The 25,171-nt window shown below is 36.0% G+C and overlaps 2 protein-coding genes across 2 annotated transcripts in view; both read left to right on the top strand.

Moving 5' to 3' along the window:
* The window catches only part of TyrRS (Tyrosyl-tRNA synthetase), a 326,170-nt gene that overhangs the window by 93,153 nt on the left and 207,846 nt on the right, over window positions 1–25,171 (top strand). The gene's annotated exons all lie outside the window — the stretch shown is intronic.
* The window catches only part of alpha-Catr (alpha-catenin related), a 344,431-nt gene that overhangs the window by 303,812 nt on the left and 15,448 nt on the right, over window positions 1–25,171 (top strand). The window contains exons 3-7 of the mRNA XM_089650787.1: window positions 9,398–9,603; window positions 11,825–12,034; window positions 20,371–20,517; window positions 22,385–22,690; window positions 23,737–23,982. Coding sequence (XP_089506913.1) covers window positions 9,398–9,603; window positions 11,825–12,034; window positions 20,371–20,517; window positions 22,385–22,690; window positions 23,737–23,982 — 1,115 coding nt within the window. The remainder of the gene's footprint in view (window positions 1–9,397; window positions 9,604–11,824; window positions 12,035–20,370; window positions 20,518–22,384; window positions 22,691–23,736; window positions 23,983–25,171) is intronic.

Genomic DNA, 25,171 nt, shown 5'->3' with positions numbered 1-25,171 from the left:
CCAACAGTGCCAGCACGAGGTTCGTCATCCGTCCAGGTATGTGTCTGCTGCTAATAAAGCGCTGACACACTATCCCCTCACAGATACCAGACCTTGGCAGCACCGCTGTGACGTTCTACGAAGATAGAAGATGGAGACTCTGCAGCAAGAATCCTAAGTGGTGAAGGAACTGGACCAGCTGCTGCAGTAAGAGAGTCCACCGCGTCCAACAACAGCGTCCAGGTATGTATCTGCTGCTAATAAAGCGCTGACACCTCACATAGATAAGAGACCCTGGCAGCACCGCTGTGACGTTTGGCAAGTCCATCATTTATCTCCATGTAATCCTGTTCCTGGTAATTGTTGAAGTGGTGCATTCTGTCCGCAATAAAAAGCGACGGTTGGGTAATAAATTGCCCTGGGCTTAGTAAAAAAAACTTGCCAGTGTCCAAGCTTGCCCAGTTTCCGAGAATTTTATTGATAACATCTGGAGTGCATTTACCGGTCGCCGTTCGTTTCGAAAGTCCGATATTTTTGAGCAAATTTCAGAATATTCACTTTAAAACACTGCACTCAAATCACATATTATAAAGTTCTAATAATTATTAAGTTTATTTTTATTTAAGTTCAAATGTTGATGGATTGATTTTAAAAATAATTTCAAAGGGATGTTGCCTCATTTCCCTTGAAAATACTAAAAAAACACAAAGCGGTTGGAGGAAGCGTTAGGACGCGTCCTGCTGCCACGAAGGGCGCTACTACTACGCTTATGTTTAATATTCTTCCAAATCATATTAAGTCTACCAATTCCTTAGTTAAATTTAAAAAGTTAATTAAGGTTTATGTATTGACAGACGATTGTCTCAATATTTTTTCATCCTTGTCCTTTCTTAAATAATCATTTGCTAAAAACTGAATGTCACCCTATCTGTCTTTATTATCTACTTTTCTTCTTCTTTTGAATAATGATTAATGATTAGTTATGGTTCAAATATTGTTACAATATACTGTCAAATTACCCATCTGGTAACACATCTAATACTCATTTTTTTCTTTAATTTTGAAATATTTTGTGTTTGTATGTAGAATTACTTTATGTTTGTTACTCTTATGTTTGCTTCACTCAAATGTAAATTGTTAACCTCGATACAGGCTTAGTCCTAGTGAGGTTGAGTTTTATGTGAAAAAATGTGTTTTATGTATAGTGAGATGCAATAAATAAATATGTTTTTTATTTTTGTATTCTTTAGAAGAGAACGCTTGTGTTTAGAAGATAAGTAAGCATCACAATGATTAGTATGATTCTTACTCAATGACGTTCGTAAATATGAACATTTTAATTTGGTGTACAAATTTATTAGTAAATTGTTTTGGAATTAGGTTATACTGATGACTTTGATAACGTCCGTAACCTTGAGAAAAAATGACACTCGAAGAATCATATACAATTTATTCCAAAGTCATCAGAGATGCTACATACATCAAATAAAGAGTATTTTCTAGAGCGATATTCAGTGATTCTGAACTTATTATTATTACAGTTCCTTTGTACATAAGGGTTAAATCGCTTTATAAAATTTAATCGATTTTAGTAGCAGTTTTTTTCAATTGAATTGGTATTTAATTATTTTTTTTTTATATATATTAACTCCACACAGGAGGCCCTGAAGAAAATAATTTCCCTCAGGGCCTATGTCATCTTTGGGGATGCTGTGTGGAGGGTCTAATTGTTTTGCTAGATATTTAACGTCTTTAATAAATTGTTCTGATGTTTTCCGGCAGGTTATTTTTTTCCTATTTAAAAACTGTGATTTGGTTTTTGTTTTATTAATTGAATCATTATGTTTTCCGAACAATTTCATTAAATTTTAATAAATTAAATTCTAGAAAAATGAGGTTTGTTGGAAAATCCCTTGTTAATTTTCAAATATTAACTTGATTTTCTTAATAAATTTGTTATTTTATGTTCCAGCTCCTTAGTTGATTACAGCGTATTGGAGATTGGATTGTAATATGTATGTACTATTAATTTTAACCGTTTATGGTATCAGTGTTTTATTTTATCGCTGACACTTATTATATATCCTAGTGTACGTTTTAAATGTACCAGCCTAGCTCCACCCTAAAGTAAATAAGAAAAACAAAATTATTCTGAATAAAACTAACTTTAAAAATATTTGATGTGGGTATCAATTTATCAATACTTGGAGCAATATGGCGCTATCAGCGGTATGCCTATAATAGGCTATGAGTGTTTTTTTTTATGTGAATACTGTACAAGACTATGACATCCCCAATTGGGGTAGTCGTGAGGCCAAAGATAGTGGGGAGGGGAAGGAGATGGGGAAGGAACTGGTTATTCAGATCTGGTCACCAAACTCGGTTAATGCCGTTTCAAGCATTTAATTTCTTTAATTGGAAGTTTAAAATTTATTAATGGGAAGATATCTTCCACTATAGAAAGTCCAAACATAATATATATTTTTTTTAATTGAATACATTCTCTCATCACTCTCTTAAACATATTTCCATTGTATTTTTTTATCTTTGATCTTCTAAGCTCCTCCCCTATCCACCTCATTACCCCTCCCCCCCACTACTTTCATTTCTACCCACGCCTGTTTTTCTATACTTGATAATTTCGTTTTAGTACATTTAATGTCCTGATGAAGAGAACATCGTTCTCGAAACATGTTGACTTTTTAAAAATAAAGATTATCGTGGTAAAAACAGTGAACGTCAAAAAAAGGGTTTTTAATTATTAATAAAATGGTGCCACAAAGTGAATTTGCAAAATTTGAAGAAGTTAATAATAATAGTTTGCCGGCAACCCGATCGTTTATTGTATTTAAAAAAGTTTTTTGACGATGTTGCTAGGTAAGTTACCCGTCTCACTAGACAACGTCTGTTCCGAGACGGGAAATAAATAAATAATATAGAAGAGATAACTAGATTTGAAGGAGAAATATTACATAGAATTTATACAGAACAAATTTGATATAATATAGTGATCAAAAGAATATAATACGTCTCATTTGAGGATAGGTAAGTAGTACATCAGAACACCTATAATACAAAAATATATAATATATAAAGTATATTACATACCATGTACACAGTCAGATCAAGCATGAAAGTATACATAAGAATCAAAAGTATATAGGAGATATCTCATTTGAGGATGGTTGAATAATATATCATATCATAGATAGTATAAAAACATAAAAATGATTATTATAAATTGTTTTAAGTTGAAAAGTATACAGTTTAAATATAAAAATAAATTTTATGTTAGGTCGAAAATTTCGTATAGATCATTGAGTTTATATAAATAATATAACGTCAATTAAATGCATAAAATAATGTCATAATTATAAAAATAGAAAAAATATAAAGTCAAAATTTCATAAAAAATAATTAATAAATAAAGTACATAAGGGTCAGAAGTAACTAAAAAAATATGATTGTAGACTAAAAATATCATAGCAAAAATAGTATAAAAAATATTAAAGTGATTGTTAGAAATAGTTTTAAGTTAAAAAGTATATAAAATAAAAACAGAAAATTCAATAAATGTGAAGTCAAAATTTCATAGAAAACAATGAGTACAAATGAATATAATAACGTCATAATTAAAGGTTAAGTTTTTAAAAAACTACGTACATAATGTTGAAAAATGTTTTTCCGATTCAAATAGGTACTTACCCATTTAAATTTTTCTAGAATAATCTTATTTTTGAATGATGGACAACCGTGAAAATGATGTGATTGAGGATTGTGGCTTGGTGCCGGTGCCGGTGCCGGTGCCGGTGCCGGTGCCGGTGCCGTCCCGGTGCCTAATGCTAGACGAGTTAGTTGGAATGCTAGAATTACCGCATAATTGAAGCGGTACAGCTTTGTTACAAATGATTGTAGGAAATTAGGCGTCGCGAGGATAATGAATCACCCATTTCAAACACGAACATCGATCAATTAAACGCACGCTTCAAAAAGGTTTCAAATTGCCAGTTTTGTTTGTTTCAATCACGCTTCAATTCTCACAAATCGCCGAATGAATCATATGTTCAGGAGTAGTTATAATCTAGTTATCATGCCCGGCTCCGCCCAGTAATTTTCTTTCGGTAGTTTTCACTGTTTTATTAAACAAATACTGAACGATATACACACAGTCATAGTCACTGTGTACATATTTTATTATAATCTTTTAATATCTGACCTCCACCAAGAAGAAGAATTACTGAACGGCGTTGCTGGGAGTTATCCTTAGGAGATACACATTGTCGCCTATTGTTCTGCGCCAGGAAATATTTTTTTACGACTTAATTACAAACATGGACTATTCTCTAATTTCTATCAATATAAAATGCATGTATTTTATACGTAAACTTTTCAGCAGAAAATCTGTGAATGCTAGTAAAAACCCTATCAACATCCGTTGCTTAATTTAGAAGAACTAAGGACACAAACATACAGACGCGGAAAGCGACTTTATTTTATACGGTGACCGGATGAATCATCAAAGTGATAATTCATCACATCTTTAAAAAGTTATATAAAGTCATGGAAAGTGATGAAACAAAAACTTTGCTAACTGGGTTATGTTAAGTTAGGTTAAAAAAAAAATTTTCATCGTTTTTAATGACTTTATATCACTTTTTAAAAGTGTGTTGAATTGGCACTGTGTTGAGTTAGCATGGAACCATTTTATACTGTTTAATATGTGGAATATGAACCTACACAAACCAACCTTATTGTGGTGTAATTGAATGTGTCATAAAGACAGTATAACATAATTAATCGATAATCGACCTAACTAAAAGGTGTCTAAATGGAATCTGAAACACTGAGTTTGTCTGGGAGCATTCAAACTGGTCCTGGCGACTACTGGCCACTAGCTGCCATCTTGCGGACTTCCACGCAAGCTCTATGCACTGCCCTCTATGATTGCATCTGTGAAGCTCTTACTTCCCAACATTATTTTAATTAATTTCTTAAAATAATTAATTTACAATTATCCAAATTTGTTATTTTAATTAATGTTTTTAATTTATTATTCAAATGAATTATTTGAACGAATTATTGAAATTAATTATTTTGTTGAATTGTATTGTATTAAGGCGATGCACTACGTCGTGTAATATTTTAAATTGAGCCGCTATCAATAACAACCCTTACGTAGATGGCGATAAGGTTTAAATTCACGCTTAACGCCATTTTTTATTTATGCAAGAAAAATACATGGCCAAAAAGTGCCTTTTATTTTATTTTGTGGATGTTCAGGCATAAATATTTAATTTTTTTCATTCATATCATAATTTTAGAAATAACTTAATTTGCAACATTAGAGATTTTGAACTTTAAAGCAGTTTTCATAGGCCTTTACATTATTTTTTTCTGGGCTGTAAAAAGACTTATCTAAAAAATACTCGATTATTTCAAAGGCCAAGATGTGATTCTACTCGCAGTATTTAATTAAAGCATCTGAAACATTTCTAGGCGACCAAATTTTCAAGTATAAATGAATCAAATGAAATCATTACTTTTACTAAACTACTCGAGCAATTTTTGGCATATTATGCCAAGTTTGTAAAAACGTTTTGAACGACCGCTCGTCACAATGAGATAAACGGCGAAATCTAGGTGGATTTATTAACGTAAAACCGCAGCAAGCAGTTCATATGTTTCCATATTAATTTCAATAATTTTATTTAACTAATACACCAGAGCAATCCCTTTCCGTCAGCAGTATTCTCTGCACTTATAGAGAATAATAGTAATTTTCCGATTCCCATTTATAATGTATGCGCTGGTACGGCTTCCCAGCTGCATCAGCAGTTCCTACGCCTATATTATGTATACATCAAATAATAATATCAATACATTATAACCCTCTGCAGCTGTATGGTGTGTACTGTATAAATATGTATATCATATATCCATCCCTTCCGTTCTGTAGGTTGCGCGTTGAAGTTGTTAATAAATACCCACGCAAATCAATGGATTGGACATGCCATCACGTTGTTTTGTTCCAACACGTGTAACGTGGGATCTGGCCTAGTTGCCGAGTGTAATATAAAGACAATCAACATTGCACATTGCACATACTGCACACTGCACTTATACCCTTATCTCTCTTGGGGCAGGGATATAGAGTCTTTTTCTAAATATTGATAAACTTTGCCATTCTTTTGCCAGCTCGAATCAAAAATCACTAAAAAATACTGTCATATTTTAACATGAGCCATAAATTTTTTAAAAATGTACGTTTATGTATTTTTTAACACTAAAACAGACCGTAGCCGTCAATTTGACGGCTGCCCTATGTAATCTGACGATATTTTGCTTAAAGTTTATTGTATTCATTTGACGTTTTTTCACTTTTCATGATTCTTGATTTAACGACTATGATGAAAAGTTACGTATCTATTTTACTTTTTGAAATATAATGATTTATATCTACAAATATCAGCGCCGTCAATGTGACGGTTAAAGCCATTAATCTGAGTTTGTTTAAAACGTTTTCCTTCAAGTTTACAACATACCCATTCCACCTCGCAAAATGATAGTACTAATCTGTCTGCCTCTTTCTTTCGGTATTGCCTATCATTCGAACTCGATCTGTACGTTGATTGGTCACTGTCTTTTGGTGTCGGTTGTTAGTATCTCATGTTGATCTCTCCGCACGTATTTCAAGTCGCCGAATATTCGTTTCTTTTGCGATTTTGTAGATTATATTCTACGAAATGTCTACCTAGTTAAATAAATTAAGCAATTTAATTAGTTATCATTTTATATTATACCAAAAATTTCACTCACATGTGATCAGCCGTCAATATGACGGTCTCGGTCTTTATAGGTATAGAGCAGTAACCGTTCATTCTAGTGTTAATTTCCTAGCTACCCGCTAAAACACTATTACTTCATGTCTATAGTACACACGATGGCATGGTGGAAAAAGTCTGCGGTGAATTTAATGCATAAAAGTCGCGTGAAAGAATAATGGTCGCATAAATAATAATGGTTTTCATTTCTGCATTAGCGGTAGGTACGTGAAATGTTTTTCCGGGCTGCAGGTGTGAAAAGGTTGACCCCTACTGATCTACATAAAACACAGACTGAAATGCTTCAAACTAGAAAATATTCTTTGAAATGCATTACAAATGATTTTTCTCTTTTTTTTAATTTGTACTATTTGTCTTTGATGCTAGCTGATGTTTGTGTTTTTCTGATATTTGAGAATTTCTTTCACTTTTATACAGACATATTTTCTGCTAACTTTTAGTTAATTTTTTTTTGTATCTGGAACTGGAACTTTTCAGAACCCGTTTTGTGAAATAAATATAATTTTAAAATGCTAATTTCGCTTGTGAATCCATCTGTGTGTCTGTAAATCCTGATCAATGAACTCTAGAATTTTTCTATGAATTTAAGTGTCATAATTTAATGTTTGTTTTACCTATAATACATATTTAATATTTTCAACGGTAAACTATTTTAATTTCTGTTTTCAAAATTGGAACTAACTTGTCGAGAATTCAGACTATCCTATTGATTATACAGGATGTCCGGGGGTAAAGTACACAAACTTTGGGAGGTGATTCTATATGATGATAAAAGTAAAAAAATTATATAACTTTTTTGAAATTTCAACGTTTTAGTGTAGTTTCATTCAGTCAAAATAGTTGAAATATTCTACAATGGAAAAATATTTTTGTATGTGAAAAAAACAACAGAATTTCGAAAAAAGTAATTTTTCTTTTTTACTTACTATCGTGTAGAATCACCTGTCGAAGATTATCCATTTTAGCCCCGATGTACGTAGATGGCGAAAAATTGGCTCCACTTTTTTTATCTCCAATTAGTTCAATTTGACCGTTGTACAATTTTTACTGTTTATTCTAAAAAGGCTATTTTAAATATATTTAAAAAAAAATGAATAATTTTTATTTGGGTTTTCCACTGATCTCATTAAAATAAATTGACCATAAAGACTCAATTTAATAAGAAGATGTTTAAAATGTTTTCAGTTCAGAATAACAAGAGTATTATTAACCCTAAAAGGGAACACGGAAAACACGATCTGGCCGTAATATTGAGAGCTTATACGAGATAATGTAACGTGTAACGTTGGTCGGGGTAATAACGAAACCTCCATAATATTAGAATAAATTTTAATATTCGTTATATGATATTATTAAGTCTAGCAACCGGCTTACGCGTACGCGGTTCCGTTTGCTGTGGTCTACCAAAACCAGTGGGAAGGAATGAACCTAAAATACAGCCAGGCCTACGTGATGTTGTGTAGAAAGCCTCAAATCCTAAAAGCTTCTTGAACTAGAAAAGCTTCGTGAAAACTAAAGGTACTGAAAAAAAACGTACCGTTTTGAATTGAGGGACAACTTTGATCATTGCCGATATCTGCATAACTCGGTTCCACTTAGAAATTACTTTTTTTTTATTTTATATATAGATATAAGTGAGTACAATGGTGTTACATAAATTACATATCGGTACAAAATATATTTATAATCGCAATCTTACCAAAGAAGAAACTGGTTCTTGTACTTGGTGAGCGAGTTACACTAAATATAAGGAAAATAGAACAATATTTGAAACATAATAGAATGAATAATAGGAACAATTGAAACTTCTGGATTATCTATATGTGTAGGTGTACATTTATAGGATTCTGTTACATACTAAATATTGAGCAATTAAGAGAGTAATTAGAAACATCTAAATAAAGTAGAGATGAATATAGACTTATAATAAATAAAAAGAAAGGGAAAAACAGGCAATTATTTAGTTAATTATTCCTGACAATTATAAATTCAGTTTGAGCTTCAGTTTGTTGATATCTTTTAATTTCGTTATTTCAATCGGAAGGTTGTTGAAATACTTTATTCCTAAATAGATATAATTGTTTTGCATTAGTTTGGTATTTTGATGTTGTATTGATATTTTTTTGATAGGTGGGTTTCAAAATTTTTGATGATATTATCTTTGTAAATTTGGATAATTGCATTTTTGTTGAAGATATTCTCTACTCGAGGCACCCCGAAATCTGCGAATAGTGTTTGTGTTGGATATGTGATTGATGATTAGCTTCTGGACCACTTTGATCGGGGTTAGAATATTGTCGTAAGCCATATATTAATAAGACAAAAGCAGTTGCACGAACGCGTCTTCCGATATTATTACGAATTTACTAAAAGTTTATCAGGAAGCGACCTGCAGTCCCGCTTTTTACTGGATTACCAATAATTTGAAGAGATTTTTAACAAATCAGTGAACTGTGAACGTGTATCTAGAGAACTAGGAAAAGCTGAAACAAAGTATACGTTTAAACGTGTAGTATTTATAAGAGTACGTTGTGGTGGATATCATGTTAATAAAATGTATCGATTACTAATTCCAGGTGGCAGTATAGAGCGGCTGTGCGTGGCGGCCAGCGCAGTGGGGGCGGGCGCGCCGTGCCCGGTGGGCGGGGGCGGGGGCGCGCCCGACTGCAGCGAGCGCGCGGCCATGGTGAGGGCGGCGCGCGGCCTGCTCGCCTCCGTCACGCGCGTGCTTCTCCTCGCGGACATCGTGGTGGTCAAACAGCTGCTACTAGCTAAAGATAAGGTCAGAATATATTAAGGGTTGCAAAATTTACTAAAAACATCATTTTATGTATTTATTCAATTCATTTTTACAATTTTTTTTTTATTGAAAAATTATAACGCTATGCAAAATAAATATTTTTTACAAATTATTCTACTATTCCATAAGGTGAGCTTCTAGATGCTCGTGTTTATGGGAGGAAAAATAATACGAAAATAAAACTGTGCTTTAAAAATGGTGCTTTAAAATACAGAATTGTCAAATGTCAGATTTAATTTAAACACCATTCAATCAAAAATATTACATAATTAGTTCCTAAACTTTAGCCCTTCGGTTTATTTACAAATAATGTTCTTCAAAATTGACACTCGTTAAGTTTTAACGATAAAACTTTCGACGTTATTTTCACTAGTGTATTTTTGAGATAGATTTCCCTTGGACCAACTGGGGCGGTAGTTACCCCTAGTTACGGCTCCAGCCCTTACAGTAGAGCCTTAATTGGATTTTGAATTCTAATATTAAATCTACAAGGCTCTCCAAACTTCTCCGAAGTCTAATTACCTTAAGTTGATGACAAACAAATGTTTGTCCGTGCTATTTCTCGAAAAATACTTCGAATAATTTAAGAAGGATAATTATCAGATTGTGATTGTAATAAAAACGTTAATTAGTTTGTGATTCTACTAGTTGATGAACGACCTTTCGATGTATGATTAATCAAGATGTTAATCCTCGGTCTAGATCTATCCTAACCTAAACTAACCTAACCTAGGTTAACCTATAAATAGAGACACCCATTCTTGCGAATTAAAACGATAAAGGGTGTTTTTCCTGTGAATAGTGTTTCTCGCAGAAAGATTTTTTAGTCTCCATAATCTTGTATTGACTGATCGTAGAACGAACATGACACACTCTACTGTAGAAACATGTGCCATGTTGAGTTTCAATCAATAATACAATAAACATTTTTCAAGTGATTTTGCTAATTTAATTGTTTTTCCCCTCTTGCCGACTCCCATTCCTTGACGTTATCCTATTTAGTTATAAACGCTATGAAAACGCAAAATTAAAGCTATTTTTTCAATAATAAATGCTACATTTCTTAAAAATTAAAGCTGTGAATGGCTGTCTCTACCTATAAATAATGAAAGTGGCATCGTGGCAGAGCGATGCCGGTTCTACGTGAGGATAATGAATTGTCCTTAACATAAAATTAACGACTTTTTCGCTAACTGCGATTCCTTCTCACGGTTGACAGTTAAAAGTCGTTAAGTTTAATGTTAAGGACAGTTCCTTATTTTTCAGTATAAGATTAAAGATAATTAAGGACAAAGTATTGACCTTAACCTTAAAATGAATGACTTTTACGTTAACTATGGGCGATTTCAGTATTACTTAATGAACGACTTTTTTGTTAACTGCGATTCCAGTTCTCTTAGATAACAGGGAAAAAGTTTTTTTTTTAGTTTATTTTAAATTTAAGGATAATTCCTTATCCTTAAGTAGAAACCGAAACGCGTTTTAATGGGCAAATTTAAAAAAATATATATTTTTGGGCTTCTCACATATACACGGAGAAAAGTTACTGATCTAAAATTTAAATCGGGTCATATTGCTCGTTTTACTGGTAAAAACGGGACTAGAGGCCTATAACGAATGTATTGATTTTCTAACGGAGTAACAGTAAAAAGCGAATGTTTTATGAGAACGGCGCGCCGCGGCGGAACACATTTTCATACAAATATTGCTATTGTCGCATTCCGCCATGATATTTACTACGAAAAGAACACGTGTTCTAGATATATTCTGAATGACTAATATTTTATCAGGAAATTTATTATTATTGTTTATTATCTTTTTAACAAGATAATTTATCTCCGTGTATTCTAAAAGAAAATTCTACTCTCGACTTTACCTATATTTAGTGACTAGATCTGAATAATCAGGTACTTCACAAACCTCCTCTTCCATTCTCTTTTCCCTCCAGACCAGCTTCAGCCTCACAACTCACAACAGCTTCCCAATATTGGAATGCCGCAATATCATTAGGACACCCCAATTTTTGAGCTTTGTGATGTGGAAGTAAGTTTGGGAATAAAAATATAACTAACAAACTAACCATCACGCCGTTTCCCGCAGGGGTAGGCAGAGAGGACGGACCGCCAAACAACTCGGTCTTGGCACACACTTCTTACAGCAAATAAATAAAAATATTGATGATTAATAAATATTCTCTGTTCAGGTCGCTAGAAGTCTCGGGCGGCTGGAGTCAGTGTCCAACTTCACGGAGTTCGTGAAGGCCTTCAGCATGTTCGGCGCAGAGATGGTAGAGCTGGCGCACGTGACGGGCGAGCGCCAGAACGACCTGAAGGACGAGCGGCGACGGGCGCAGATGGCCGCAGCCCGTCAGGTGCTCGAGCGCTCCACCATGATGCTGCTCACTTCCTCCAAGGTAACGTACAATCTAACACAGTGTTCCGCAAAGCGTGTGCCGCAGTACCCACACTGGTGTACCGTGATCATCAGTTGGTGTGCCGCGGAAAAAAATCAAGGTATTGTGAAGATTATAAGAAAGCAAATGGGGCAGATGAGAGATAATATCAGTCACTTCTGTTTCGTACAGAAAAACGATGGCTTTCTCGCGGAAACCACTACCACTTTATAACTTTAACAGTTATAACACATAAAGTGGTATATGTGTTAACTTAGGACAGTTTAAGTTATCAAGTTATCGTGTTATACCTACATGTGGGTTTTTGGGTAAATAACACCCGCCGTACTAGACGGCCAGTAGAGCTTGAATCTCTATCTATACAGGGGGAACTAGACAATTTCCAATGAAACAGGTTATTGTGAGAGGTCATGTTTATTATTACATAAAACGGAAGGTCAGACAGTTCTATATTAGATACATGGCGATTTAAGGCCTATATTTTACTAGGGCAATCTACGGAATTTAAGGCTCTGTTAGAATTAGGTACATTAATAGCTCACGTGTGAATTACGGAGGATGCCATAGGCGAGAGGCCTAGGCTGGTGCGGACGATAGGCGGGAGCTATAGCTCACCGCGCGGCGGTAGGCGGTGCCTAAGGGCGGCGGCAGACAGCGTGGGCGGCTGTGCTGGGCGGACGACATGGGCGGTAGCTGGCAGCAGGCAGAGACGATGGAGATGAGGCTGATGCACTGGTCGGGTTGCCAAGGAGCTCTCCACGATCAGGCTTTGGTGGGTGGAGACGGCATAGATGAGGCTGATGCACTGGTCAGGTTGCCAAGGGGCCCTCCACGATCAGGCTTTGGTGGGCAGAGACGGCATGGGCGGTAGTCAGCATCAGGCAGAGACGATGGAGATATGACCCAACTATACAATGTAAGGGCACTGTGGTTGGCTGGTGATAGTCCTGAGTATTGAACTTGGACTTAGAGATACGGCACAGTTATAAAACGTAATGAGGCCGGTACGTAGTTACGTACGGTAATTGTCGGCACCCGTGAACTGGGAACAAATTCCATGGTGTCGATCTCTACGGTCTCGGCGGTGAACTCCCGAACTCGGTCGGCGGCAAGCTCTCCTGCCGTTTGCTACTCGAGGCGAGTGGAAGGGGGTATTTTTTTTTTTTTTTTTTTTTTTTAAACATACAACAAACGATGTTGTATTCCCAAGAGTTATTGAACTCATTAAGGGATCGCCAATTGGTAGTTTTCAAATAGAAGAGTAAAAAAAATTAAAAAAAGCGTTTTGTACAGAAAAATTAGATTAAAAATTAAAAATAACCAACCCAACCCAATGTGCAGACACAATGTATGAAGAAAACATTTACAAAACATTTCACAGAAGCAACATACAGACACAACATATGAAGAATCACTTTACAGATATGTTACAAAAAAAATTGTCTTATAAGACTTTATGAATTTTTCTAATCACTCATTTGATTTATGTACTGTTGGTGTCAAAAAGTTGAAAAAGTATCCTCAATGATGGACTATATAAATGCATAAAAACAAAATCAGGAAAATACATTAAAAAGTACGGGGCCAAAAATAAACAGACCTAATACAAGATGTTTTACATTCAAAATACATGAGAAGATTATAAAAGCTCATCATCTCTGGATGTACAAAGTTTGGTATTTGGAGATAATTAGGACGGCTATCAGAAACAGAGTTTGTACCTACTTATGACTCGTTTTCCAAATAACATTTGAAAAAATAGGATTTCAATATATCGTTTCGAGATTTGTTAGAGGCATATTATACCTGTCTTAATTCTTCAGGCAATTTGTTATAGTTAGTGTAGGCAATATATTCTAATGATTTCAGTCCGAACTTTGTTGAGTGTATTTTTGATATATGTAGTTTGTTGTGTTGTCGTGTATTATATTGGTGAACATCGTTGTTATAGTTCAGTTTTATATTTGTGTGGGTGTTACACTGAATAATATTTAAAATGGTGTTTGTTATCTCAAAGCTAGGAACCATCTTAAATGGCAAAACAAGTGCGTGACGGTAAATATCTTTAACAGGTATATCCCAAGGCAAGCCAAAAATGTTACGCATGGCTCTATTTTGGATTATTTGCACCTCCGATATCATTTTTTTGGTAGCAAAGCCCCAGATACTCGAAAGATATGCCAAGTGGGAGTGAATCATAGCATAGTACAATGATCGCAGTATGGCTGTGGGAAGCAATCTACGTAGTCTGTACATTACACCGGTCACCGGAGCAATCTTTGATTTAACATGGTCAAAATGGTTTTTCCATGTAAGCCGTGAGTCAATTAAAAGTCCTAGATACTTCGCGACATCTGTTTGTTCCAGTTTGTTTATTCCCAAGGAAATGTTTAGGCGTTGTCCTTTCCTATTCCCGAATAGCACATAGTGAGTCTTTTTAATGTTAAGGCTAAGTTTATTGATTCTCAACCACTCGGCTAGATGACCCAAATCCCTTTCCATGTCTTTTTCCATTTCGTTTAAATTAGTATTATGATAGAATAATATTGTGTCATCAGCATAAAGTTGAACGGTACCTTTCAACCCCCATTTTGCAATATCATTTATATAAATCAAGAATAATAAAGGCCCGAGAATCGAGCCCTGTGGTACACCACATGTTATATTTCTATGATCACTTGATTCTTTTCCAATAACAACCGAAGAGCACCTACCCGTAAGATAACTAGATAAAAGTTTTAGATTTTTGCCCACGATGCCCAGATATTCAAGCTTTTCTAACAGAATCTTATGATCAACCGTATCGAACGCTTTTTTGAGGTCTATGAAAATGCCCGCTGCATATTTTCCTTGATCTAAGTGTTTTTGAAGAGTTAGTATAAAATCAAAGGCAGCACATTTCGTGTTGGAGAATTTTCTGAACCCATATTGTTGAGGCGTGAGAATATTATTAGTTGTGAGATATTTTGTTAGTCTATTTTTGATTACATGTTCAAATACTTTGGAAAAGACTGGGAGTATTGATATTGGACGATAATTAGATGGATTTTTTTTGCAGTCTTCTTTGTGAATTGGAACGATTTTTGCTAGCTTTAATTGATCCGGAAACAGTCCACTCGCTAATGATTGATTAATGAGAATAACAAGATGATCCGCTAATTTTTCTTTACAGAATCCGAGTAAGTTAGTTGTCATACCATCGACCCCTGGAGATGCATTAGTTTTTAGTTTTGATATAATTTTTAAAACTTCTAGTTTGTTTGTATTGGTCATGTAGAGGGACTGTAATGGCTTTGGTTCCACGTTTATTGTATTTACGTCATCTGAATGAGATGGGATGCTCGCAGCTAGATTTTCACCAACCGATGTAAAGAAGTCATTAAACGCTGTACATATCTGCTTCGGGTCATTTATGTCTATATTATTGATGGTAAGAGTTTCAATTTTATTTGTCAAGTTCTTTGGACTGTTAGTTATGATTGAATTTATTGTTTTCCAAGTTTGTCTTGGATTATGTATGTTTTCTTTAAAAATATCTGTGTAATATTTTGTTTTGGCGAAACGTCTGTAATTAGTTACCGAATTTCTCGACTTATTTTTAAGTGATATAAGAAGACTGTTTAGCGGATCTTTTTTCCACTGTTTGTAATAAGTATTTCTTTCTCTAATAAGAAGATCTAATTTTTTGTCAAACCATGGTGTATTACCTTGCTTAGGGTTTCCTATTCGTAACCTTGGCTTAAATTTGCAAGTGTCAATCGCTGTTTTGATATATTTAAAAAATTGATTAAAATTTTCGGTTATATTGGTAGTGTTGTGAGAAAACGGTTGGGTTTCAAAATATGTTCTCAGAGCCCTCTTATTGATACTGATGTTTATGTTTGGTGGTATTCTGTTGTTAGAGTGGTGTTTCAAAGAGTTTTGGTAGTCTAACATCATTATACTGTGATCACTTATCTGGTTATCAATATTGGAGGTCGTTGAAGATATGTTTTCTCTATTTGATATAATATGGTCTAAAAGAGAACTGCTGGTTTCCGTAACTCTCGTGGGATGTGTATTATTACATATGAAATAATTATATGAAAATAAAGTGTTGATGTATTTTTTTGTTGTGTCATTTTTTTTAAGAACATTAATGTTGAAATCCCCCAAGATGAGTGTATCTAGGCTACTTTTTTGTAATATAGATTCAAGAGATACTAGAAAATCATTTATATTGTTGTTAGGTTTCCTGTATATACCATATATATTTAATGGTTTAAAATGTTTATATTGAACCCTAACTCCTAAAAAAGAGTTTTCATTTGACCACTTTTCAATAACTTCACAGTTAAATGTTTTGTGAGTATATATCGCCACTCCTCCTCCTCTTCCAGTAGTCCGGGAAGCAAAATTACCCTGGTAGCCATCGATGTTGAACAATAATCCTTCTCCATCTCCCAGCCATGTTTCGGTGACAACTAAGACGTGCACAGTATCCGGTATCCTTTTGAGCGTTTCTTCTATTTCGTCTACTTTGTTTCGAATACTTCTGGCATTAATGTACAGGACTCTCAAGCTATTTTTTATAGGTATATAGTCATCCACCGATTGGTACTTCCTTTGTATGATTGATTGGTCAGCAGCTTTTTTCAACAAATTCCGGCGTAGTCTACTTTTTCCCTAACACGTTTATCCATCATCTTCCATATTGGACATTCTGAGCTGGTGGCTCTGTGATCGTTATGACTTACATTATTACAGTTGGCACATGTAGGCTGCTCTTTTTTGTTAGGGCAGGCCTCGAATTTGTGGTTGCCCCCGCAGTGAACACAGGCCGTTTCTTCCTTGCAGAACAATTGGGTGTGTCCGAAACCCATACATTTATAGCATTGGACCAATGGTGACTGATCCTCCACTTTTAAACGTTGGTATCCCACATTGATATGGCCAGCTTCTATCAAGCTTTTCCAGTTTTTTGGCGATAGTTCTAATACTGTATTGCAAAGAAGTGCATTCCTATGATTTTTTTTGTATTTAATTAATATTTTTTGCGAGAAATCTATACCTATCCCATTATTTTGTTTCTCCAGGGAATGCATTAGGTCATCATTAGTAGCTCCCTTGATAAGGCCTCTAATTATAACCATAGGATTCAATTTTTTTCCTTCTGCTATATTTATTTTGCCTTGTAGCCCTTTATTTAATTCTTCTTTAAATTTATTTTTATCTTCCAGGGAGGCCATATTGAAGATTAATTTGTCGCTGTTATTCGATTTTCGCATGCGTGCAACACCGATCCCCAGAGTGCGAACATCTACGTGCTTTTTGATGAGTTTTTCAATGTCGGCTGATTTTTTCTGTGGGTCGTCGGAGCTTATTACTAGGGCATGATTCTGAAGGGTTGTCTTCTGCCTAGCTGCAATAGTCGCGTACGTTGTAGCTTGAGGGGTTTGGTCCAGCTTTTTATTGATTTTATTAATATCATTGGAGAGCAATTCGATGCTTCTCATAACATTTTTTAAAGGTGTTTCGGAGTGAATTTGGGAGAAATGATCTGCCATTTCCACTACGTAATCTATTAAGCAACTTACGCCGTTCTTTATGGTCGTCCGTTGATCTTTTGTTAGGATGTTAGACGCCAATAAATTATTGATATCCTTTTGTATGCCTCGAGCATTCTTTATCCTCTCTTCAGGGAGTATCTTGTCGTTTTCGGGTTCACTGAATGGCATTTTCGCTTTTGGAATAGATAACGCCTATTTGTCTGCAATCGGACTAGCACTTTATTTGTATAATGGGAATTGGCAAAGATGCGCCTGTTTTCCGCAAATCGGCTAGCACTGGTAAAAGGTAAACAAAGTGAGCTCACTTTCAACCAATCGTCATGCAGCTACTTAAACTACCCGGTTTTAACAATATTATTGTTATTCGCTAGAATATCACTTGTAAAAATTGCACTTGTAATATTTTCCGATGGAATACCGAGAGGATAAAAGAACACCGTTATAGCCCGCACAAAACTGCACTTATTTTCAAATTTGTATGCTCGAATTCACTTTTTTAGACACTTTCGGTTGATTATCGTAAGAGCGTTTAATAGGCCACTTGCATGGATTTTGTACACAATCCTTTCTTCAGCTTACTACAGCTTTGCACTGTCACTGTTGATAGCGTTTTATATCGTATAAATCTGTTTTTTAGCAAATATTTCACTATTTTCAATGGAGCAGTATAAAGGATGACATCTGTCATTGACAACCATCATATAAATACCTCGTATCGCTCCTTATAAGGTCACGTTTCCTCATTCGGACATTTGATTGGCCGTAGGTACTTGTAGGCCGTACCATGGAATGATGTCGCCAACGTACGCGTATGTATTGGTGATCACCCGATTGCAAACATGCTGTTGATGCATGTTCTGTTTCCGGCCACGTGCTGATATATTATGCGTAGTAGGTTGCTAGCTGCTATGAGCGATCATAACAATACCTACTGATGCTGAGAGACCTACTGTTGAATTTGCCCTAGCAAATTTTTAAAATAAAGTGGGAGTCTTAACGTCGTGTAAAAACATTATTCGGCGAGCGGCCCGGTGTAAGGGATGGACCTTGATCGAATTTGCCCTAGCAGGCCTAGAAAATTGATCTTTCCGTGGGGTTTATTTTAATTATTTCTGATGAACGTATTACTAAAATTTCAGATGTTTCAAGAGGGATTCCTCGGGAAGTTACTAATTCATCATCTAGAAACATAAAATTTGGTGCTTACGGATAATGTTATAGTTGAAAAACGTTTTATAAAATTCTCTAACCGTTTTACATAAAATATTTTAGTGGTACGGTATTGTTTTTGTTATTAATCTTAGAGATAAACAACTTCCATCCATAGTGATCGCTCTAAAATATATATGTATAATGGCATTACGTATTAGTTAGAATTTATTCAAATGTGAGCCTCGAACGAACCCCCGTTATTAGTCTTGTGTCGCCTTAACAAATAATCTTATAGGTGCGGCGCACTCAGGCAGCTAGTAGATTGTCAAGGTTTTGCTGGTCTACTAGTATGTTTTCTATGAACCTGAGAAATGTGACGGAATATTCCATAGTTGCTGATATTCATAACGCACCCACGGGATTTGGGATTCAATTCGTGCTCGCTCTTGAGCAGTACGAGTAACATTCGGACAGGTGATTTTTTTAGCATAGAATTCGAATGGCGCGCTGTTTAGCTGGGTAAAATTATAATTCAAGTCTGTCTTGTTTCCTTGTATTTTTTATGGTAGTTCACTGCACAAATCGACTTTAGAGAAAACCGCCACAGATTTCACATAGTGTTGACGCACGTAACGAACTGTCGCCATAATAACCTAAAGGACCTGCTTTAAATATTAATTTGCTCAGCATTATTTGTAGATAAGGAGGTTTTGCATTCTGCCTTATATTAATATATAGCCTGATAATTTGCCTATCCTGCAAAGAATCTTTAAAAAAAAACTCGCTAATGAATACCCAATGGCATTATTTGTAGATAAGGAGGTTTTGCATTCTGCCTTATATTGATATATAGCCTGATAATTTGCCTACCCTGCAAAGAATCTTAAAAATAAACTCGCTAATGATTACCCAATATACCCTGTGAACGGGGATTATGAGTGGGGTTTTAATTATCCGACCTTTACTCCAAAAAGTTTTCAATAATTTCCGGATAGTCGGTATTTACCGGTATTAATTTAGGTATTGAAAAAATATGCGAGCAATTACTTCAAATATTATGTTATTCAAACCAAATAAAGCATTAAAAAAAGTTTTACCAATAAAATCTGAATTTGGGTAGAGCAGGGCTGGCTAGCGAATTTCGAGAGGAATAATTCCACACAATATTTTCGAGTCCTTCACGAAATTTCGGACAGAAATTTTCTCAGTAAATTTGAATGGGTTTTTGTGCTTTTTCCCTTTTCTCTAAAAATGTTTTAGATTTAAAAAACTTCTTCAATTTTTTTAATCAGTTAATTTTAACTGAATTCGGTAATTTTTTTTAAATTTCGGTAAATTTCCAATACAAATCGTTTGATTTTCACAAATGACCAAATTTAGGTAGATTTTCTATAAATATTGGTAGATTTAGGTTGAAATCGGTAGATGTACTGAAATGTTGATAGCATTGGCATCACTGGTCACCACAGTGTTGTCACGAGAGTGCGGCGGCAAGTGGGAAAATATTTAGGGAAGCAATGCGCGCGAAACGTTAGTAAAATGGCGAAAGAGCAAACTCGTTCTCATATACTGAACAAAAAATAGAATTTTTTATTTGTAGGTTAAATTATTTAATATAATATAATATGTTTCCAGGCGTGTTTGCGACACCCCGAGTGCCCGAGCTCGCGGGAGAACAGGGACACGGTGTTCTGCCAGATGCGGCGTGCGATGGACCTCATCCACTACGTGGTCAAGGACGGGGTGCTGGACTGCCAGGCGGCTCTCTCGCCCAGAACACAGGCAAGACCCAACACAACCACTTACCAAACATTCTATGTTACATCGACTTACAACTTCCTTTATTTGAAACAGAGATTCCCAAACTTTTTAACCATTAGACTACTTGCCAATTTTTATTTTCAGTAGACCCCCTGCCTATTGAATATTGAATTTTTAAAAATCTATTCACGACAAATGTTGATTGACTACTGCACTTAAACCCCTTTCCAGTAGGTGTTAAGATGGAAAAGTTATAAAAAACTTTCTCCGACAGTCCATAATACAGGATAAGTAACAGGTATTTCTTTCTGAAGCTTTTAAGTTCTTCGTTAGCGCTTCAGTTCTTCTTGTCGTAAAATGTAAACTTGAAATACTTATTAGATAATTATATATAAACTAGCTGATGTGTACCCGGAGTTCCTGGACTATTCTCTACTTTCAATAAATATAATATCTATGTATTTCAACCTTCCGGAAGAAATTCTCCAAATTATTGTGAAAAACCTATCAAAATCCGTTGCATAGTTTAGAATAACTAAGCGCACAAACAGACATATGCGGATAGTGAATTTGTTTTATAATATTTAGAGATATAATGTTAAATATATTGTCATTTAAACAAATTATTTACTTCAATACTTTATTTTTAATCTACAGAATAATTAATGGCACAATCAATTGAATTTCTAAGACAACCTACAGCACGAACACACACAGAACAGATGAGGAAAAGAAATTAATAAAACTCACCTTCCTAAAAAAAACCCATAGTCAAAAGTCGTTGATGTACGGAGCAGTGACGCTATATTTATGGAGAATCTCCAGAAGAAATAAAATTAGAAGAAAACATAAACACATAAACTTAAATTAACTTAAATACGATATAAGATTTTCATGGCCAAAAGTATTTTTGTTATTTGTTTTTGGGGTGTTATGCCGTGTTGCGCTAACTCCTTCTTTAGCCAACGTTTCATCGTTGACTTCGGAACAACAACAAAGATACAGGACTTACTGAGGTCTGCAAAGACTAAGTTTCCTCTGGAAACAGATGGAGTGTATAAACTCAGCTGTTCCGTGACAAGGTCTATGTAGGCCAGACAGAGCGGACTATCTCCAAAAAGATTTCAGAACACTTCAGAGCTTGTAAACTCGGCCACCCTGACATACCGGCAATTGCCGAGCATTTGATTGACACCGGGCATTACTTTGGATTTGTTCCTGAAATCCTGGGGAGACCCAAAACTTATAGAGCACGGCTGATTACGGAGGCCATTGAAATTCATAAAAATCCCGTAAACATTAATAGAGACGATGGAGCTAAGATCAATAGTTCTTGGTATCCGGTAATTGACGGCTACACCAGAGATAAACGAAGAAAACCACTTTAAATAAAAAATGATACGTTAATGTTAGCTCAGAGGGTTGGAGCTGGCAACACGGTATCACAACCTCATACATAAGCTCACATTTTAACACAACCTCAAATAACACATCTGCCCTGATGATGGACACTGCAATGCTGTCCGAAACGTTGGCTAAAGAAGGAGTTAGCGCAACACGGCATAACACCCCAAAAACAAATAACTTAAATTAACTTGTGTATAAGGATTGTATTAGACATATACTACTAGATAAATAAAATAAATGTCATTTCTAGTTGATGAACTCAATATGTCATATGTTTCCTTCAACAAAGATGATTAAGTTTTTATTCAAAAATATTTTAATTTTTCTCGTTCAATAAAAGTTGATTAACTAAAATTGAAAAGTCAGAATGCAGCACTAGCTTGAGAATCACGATCAGATCTCACTCGTCTGAGGGATAATTGATATTTTGGTATGTGAACCAATTTCCAATAATTGTTAACCAAGTATATATGTATTTCAGGGCTGGGACTGCGATGAAGCTCTGGGCGGGGGCGGCGGTGCAGGGGGCGGGAGCGAGCGCGTGGAGCGCGGCACGGTGATGGGCGCGCTCCGGCGGCTAGGCCAGCTGGTGGGGCGGGCGCGCGCCGCGCACGCGGGCCCGCCGCAACGGGCACAGCTGGCCCGCGCGCTGGACCAGCTCATCGAGCGCACGCACGACTTCACGGATTCGGCCTACACGGGTCACACGTGCCGGCAGAACATCCTGCTGCTGTGCGACCGCACCAAGCTGGAGCTCAACCAGCTGCTCAGAGTGGCCGTCAACATGGTGAGAACTATCTCATCTTACACTAAACTTGCAAACAATAACATATTATATAATAAATATTATATTATATTACATATTATATATAAATTGAAATTATGTATAATTTTTTGTTTTGAATTGTTTCAATTCGTTTGCAATTTACTACAAACATTTTAAGAAAATCGGGAAATTTTCAAACTCACAGCCTTGTATCTTTTGAGTTTTGATATACACATTAACTTGGATCCCAAGATAAGTTTATTACATATACTGTCTAAGTATAAACAATACTTGGTTCGCTCGGATCGGATAATAATTCTCTGAGATACAAACCCATTTATGGACACATGTCGGGAAAATTGTCGATTTGCTTTTCCGCAGTTTGCAACGTGCGGGCATCCGGCCGCCACGAATGTTGGAACGAGAACTTTCATCCTCTATATTTAAAAGAGACTAAGCGCGCTATGTCTGTTATCATAGAATAATCCCAAATAAAGAAGACAATTAGAAGTGCCTTCCATACAAACTTGAACGGAAACAAATGTTCCATTTAGACCATTTAGCACATGCTCTGTCTCACTTACACTCTCCTGACATCGTAGATACCCACACCATTTTAATTTCTTAATCATGGTGAAACAAAGTTTTGAATTGGAAATTTAAGGTCAGATTAATCAAATATTTGGATCACGAAACACATTCATAAAGCATTTCTTGTGTTCTTCTTTATTCTCATGCAATACTCTTCGGTCAAAAGACAAGAGACAATGGTGCTACAAATGTGGTTTGATCCTCGCTTTGCAATATTTGTAAGTTCGTAGGAACATAAAATATAAATCAATTGATTCGGTTCAGTTTCGATTTGGTAAAGCCAGCACATTTTTGCAACAGACAGGAAAGTAGAAGATCTCCAGTATAAAGCCTAAATATACATCGACCTTGTCTATAAACGATTGATGTTTTCACGAAAATAAATGCGGCAGTGTCCGATACCACCTATCCATTTTTGCTGTCAGTCTGCTCTTTCAAGAACCTGAAAATAAAATTTTGTTTGTATCATGTTCCAGGACGACGTGCTGCACGAAGGCGTGCCGGAATACGGACACGAGATGGAATCGGAGCTGGAGGCGGCGTGCGGCGGTGCGCTGGAGGCCCTGCGTGCGTTGTGGGCCGCGCTGGTAGGCGCAGCGCGTGCGCAAGCTGCCGAGCTTGGGCAGGCCACGGGAGGCGCGGCCAAGCACGCGGCAGAACTGCGGCACCGCCTACACCCGCACGCAGACCTGCTGCTGGAGCACATTGACCACATACTGGAGGTGGGTGCCAAAGTAACATAACCAAGACCTGGGCCCTAGCACAGTCGATAGATAAACCCTGTACATATTAACCCTAGAATGCTAAACATCGCCTGTGAGGCGAAGCAATTTTTTTTTGGAGTGATATCTCCTGATCGCTCACTCGTATCAAAGCATGCGCTCGCGCCAACTCAGTTGAGTGTTGTACGAGCTAGCGCACAGACGTTTTTTGGATTTGCTCGGCTGCGTTGTTGAGATACAGACACGTGTGGCGCCTGTGAGGCGAAGTTTAGCATTAAAGGTAATTTTTTTGTACATATATGTTTGTGGTTTTTTTTTTGATTTTTTGCTAAAAATTAAAGTTTGAGTATAATTTTTATAGTTTTATGAAATGGCAACGTCTGAAGCGCAGCTACTTAAATGGCTGGAGGAAATATCGGTAGATGGAAGTGAAGAGGACGACGATTTAGGAGCGGATTTTGATTCAGATGACAGTGTGGATGACCCCAATTACGTCACTGAGTTAGACGATGACTTGCAGAATATTCATGTATCAAATCAAATTCATGTCGATGTACAATCCACACCGACTCATGTTCAGGAAGCTTTAGCCACGGCGCAAAATAGGGAGCAGCCGGCTTGTGAGAATCGGATAATTACGCCATCGGCATCGATTATGAGGGGAAAGAACAAATATATTTGGTCCTCAGAACCTTCTTCGTCACAACAAAAATCGAACAGAACTCCTTCGAGAAACATAGTCCATATTGTGCCAGGCCCAAAAGAAGGCGCCAAGGGCATTGTTGATCCCATGAAATGTTTTGAACTGTTTTTTACTTCGGAGTTGATGGACGAAGTACTTTTGCGGACTAATGAATATATTATACAAACAGCTACCAAGTATAAAATTCAGAATACTACTACATCACAGGTCAGAATAGAAGAGCTTCGTGCGCTTCTTGGCATATTTATCTTGAGCGGAGCGTTGAAAAATAATTACTTGACAACAAATGAGCTGTTTGATCCTACGATTTGTGGATCCCAAAATTTAGCTGCAATGAGCTGTGAACGGTTTGAGTTCCTTGTAAAGTGTCTGCGTTTCGATGATCGTAACACTCGAGACGACAGAAAAAAAACTGATAAGTTTGCGCCTATCCGAAATATTTGGGAAATTTTTATCAAGCAATGTAGAGATCTGTATAAACCAAGC

This window comes from Hesperophylax consimilis, chromosome 3, assembly GCF_061612785.1.
Source record: "Hesperophylax consimilis isolate HC1 chromosome 3, BYU_Hcon_1.0, whole genome shotgun sequence".
Lineage (NCBI taxonomy): Eukaryota > Metazoa > Arthropoda > Insecta > Trichoptera > Limnephilidae > Hesperophylax > Hesperophylax consimilis.
This window is presented reverse-complemented; position numbering and strand designations above follow the sequence as displayed.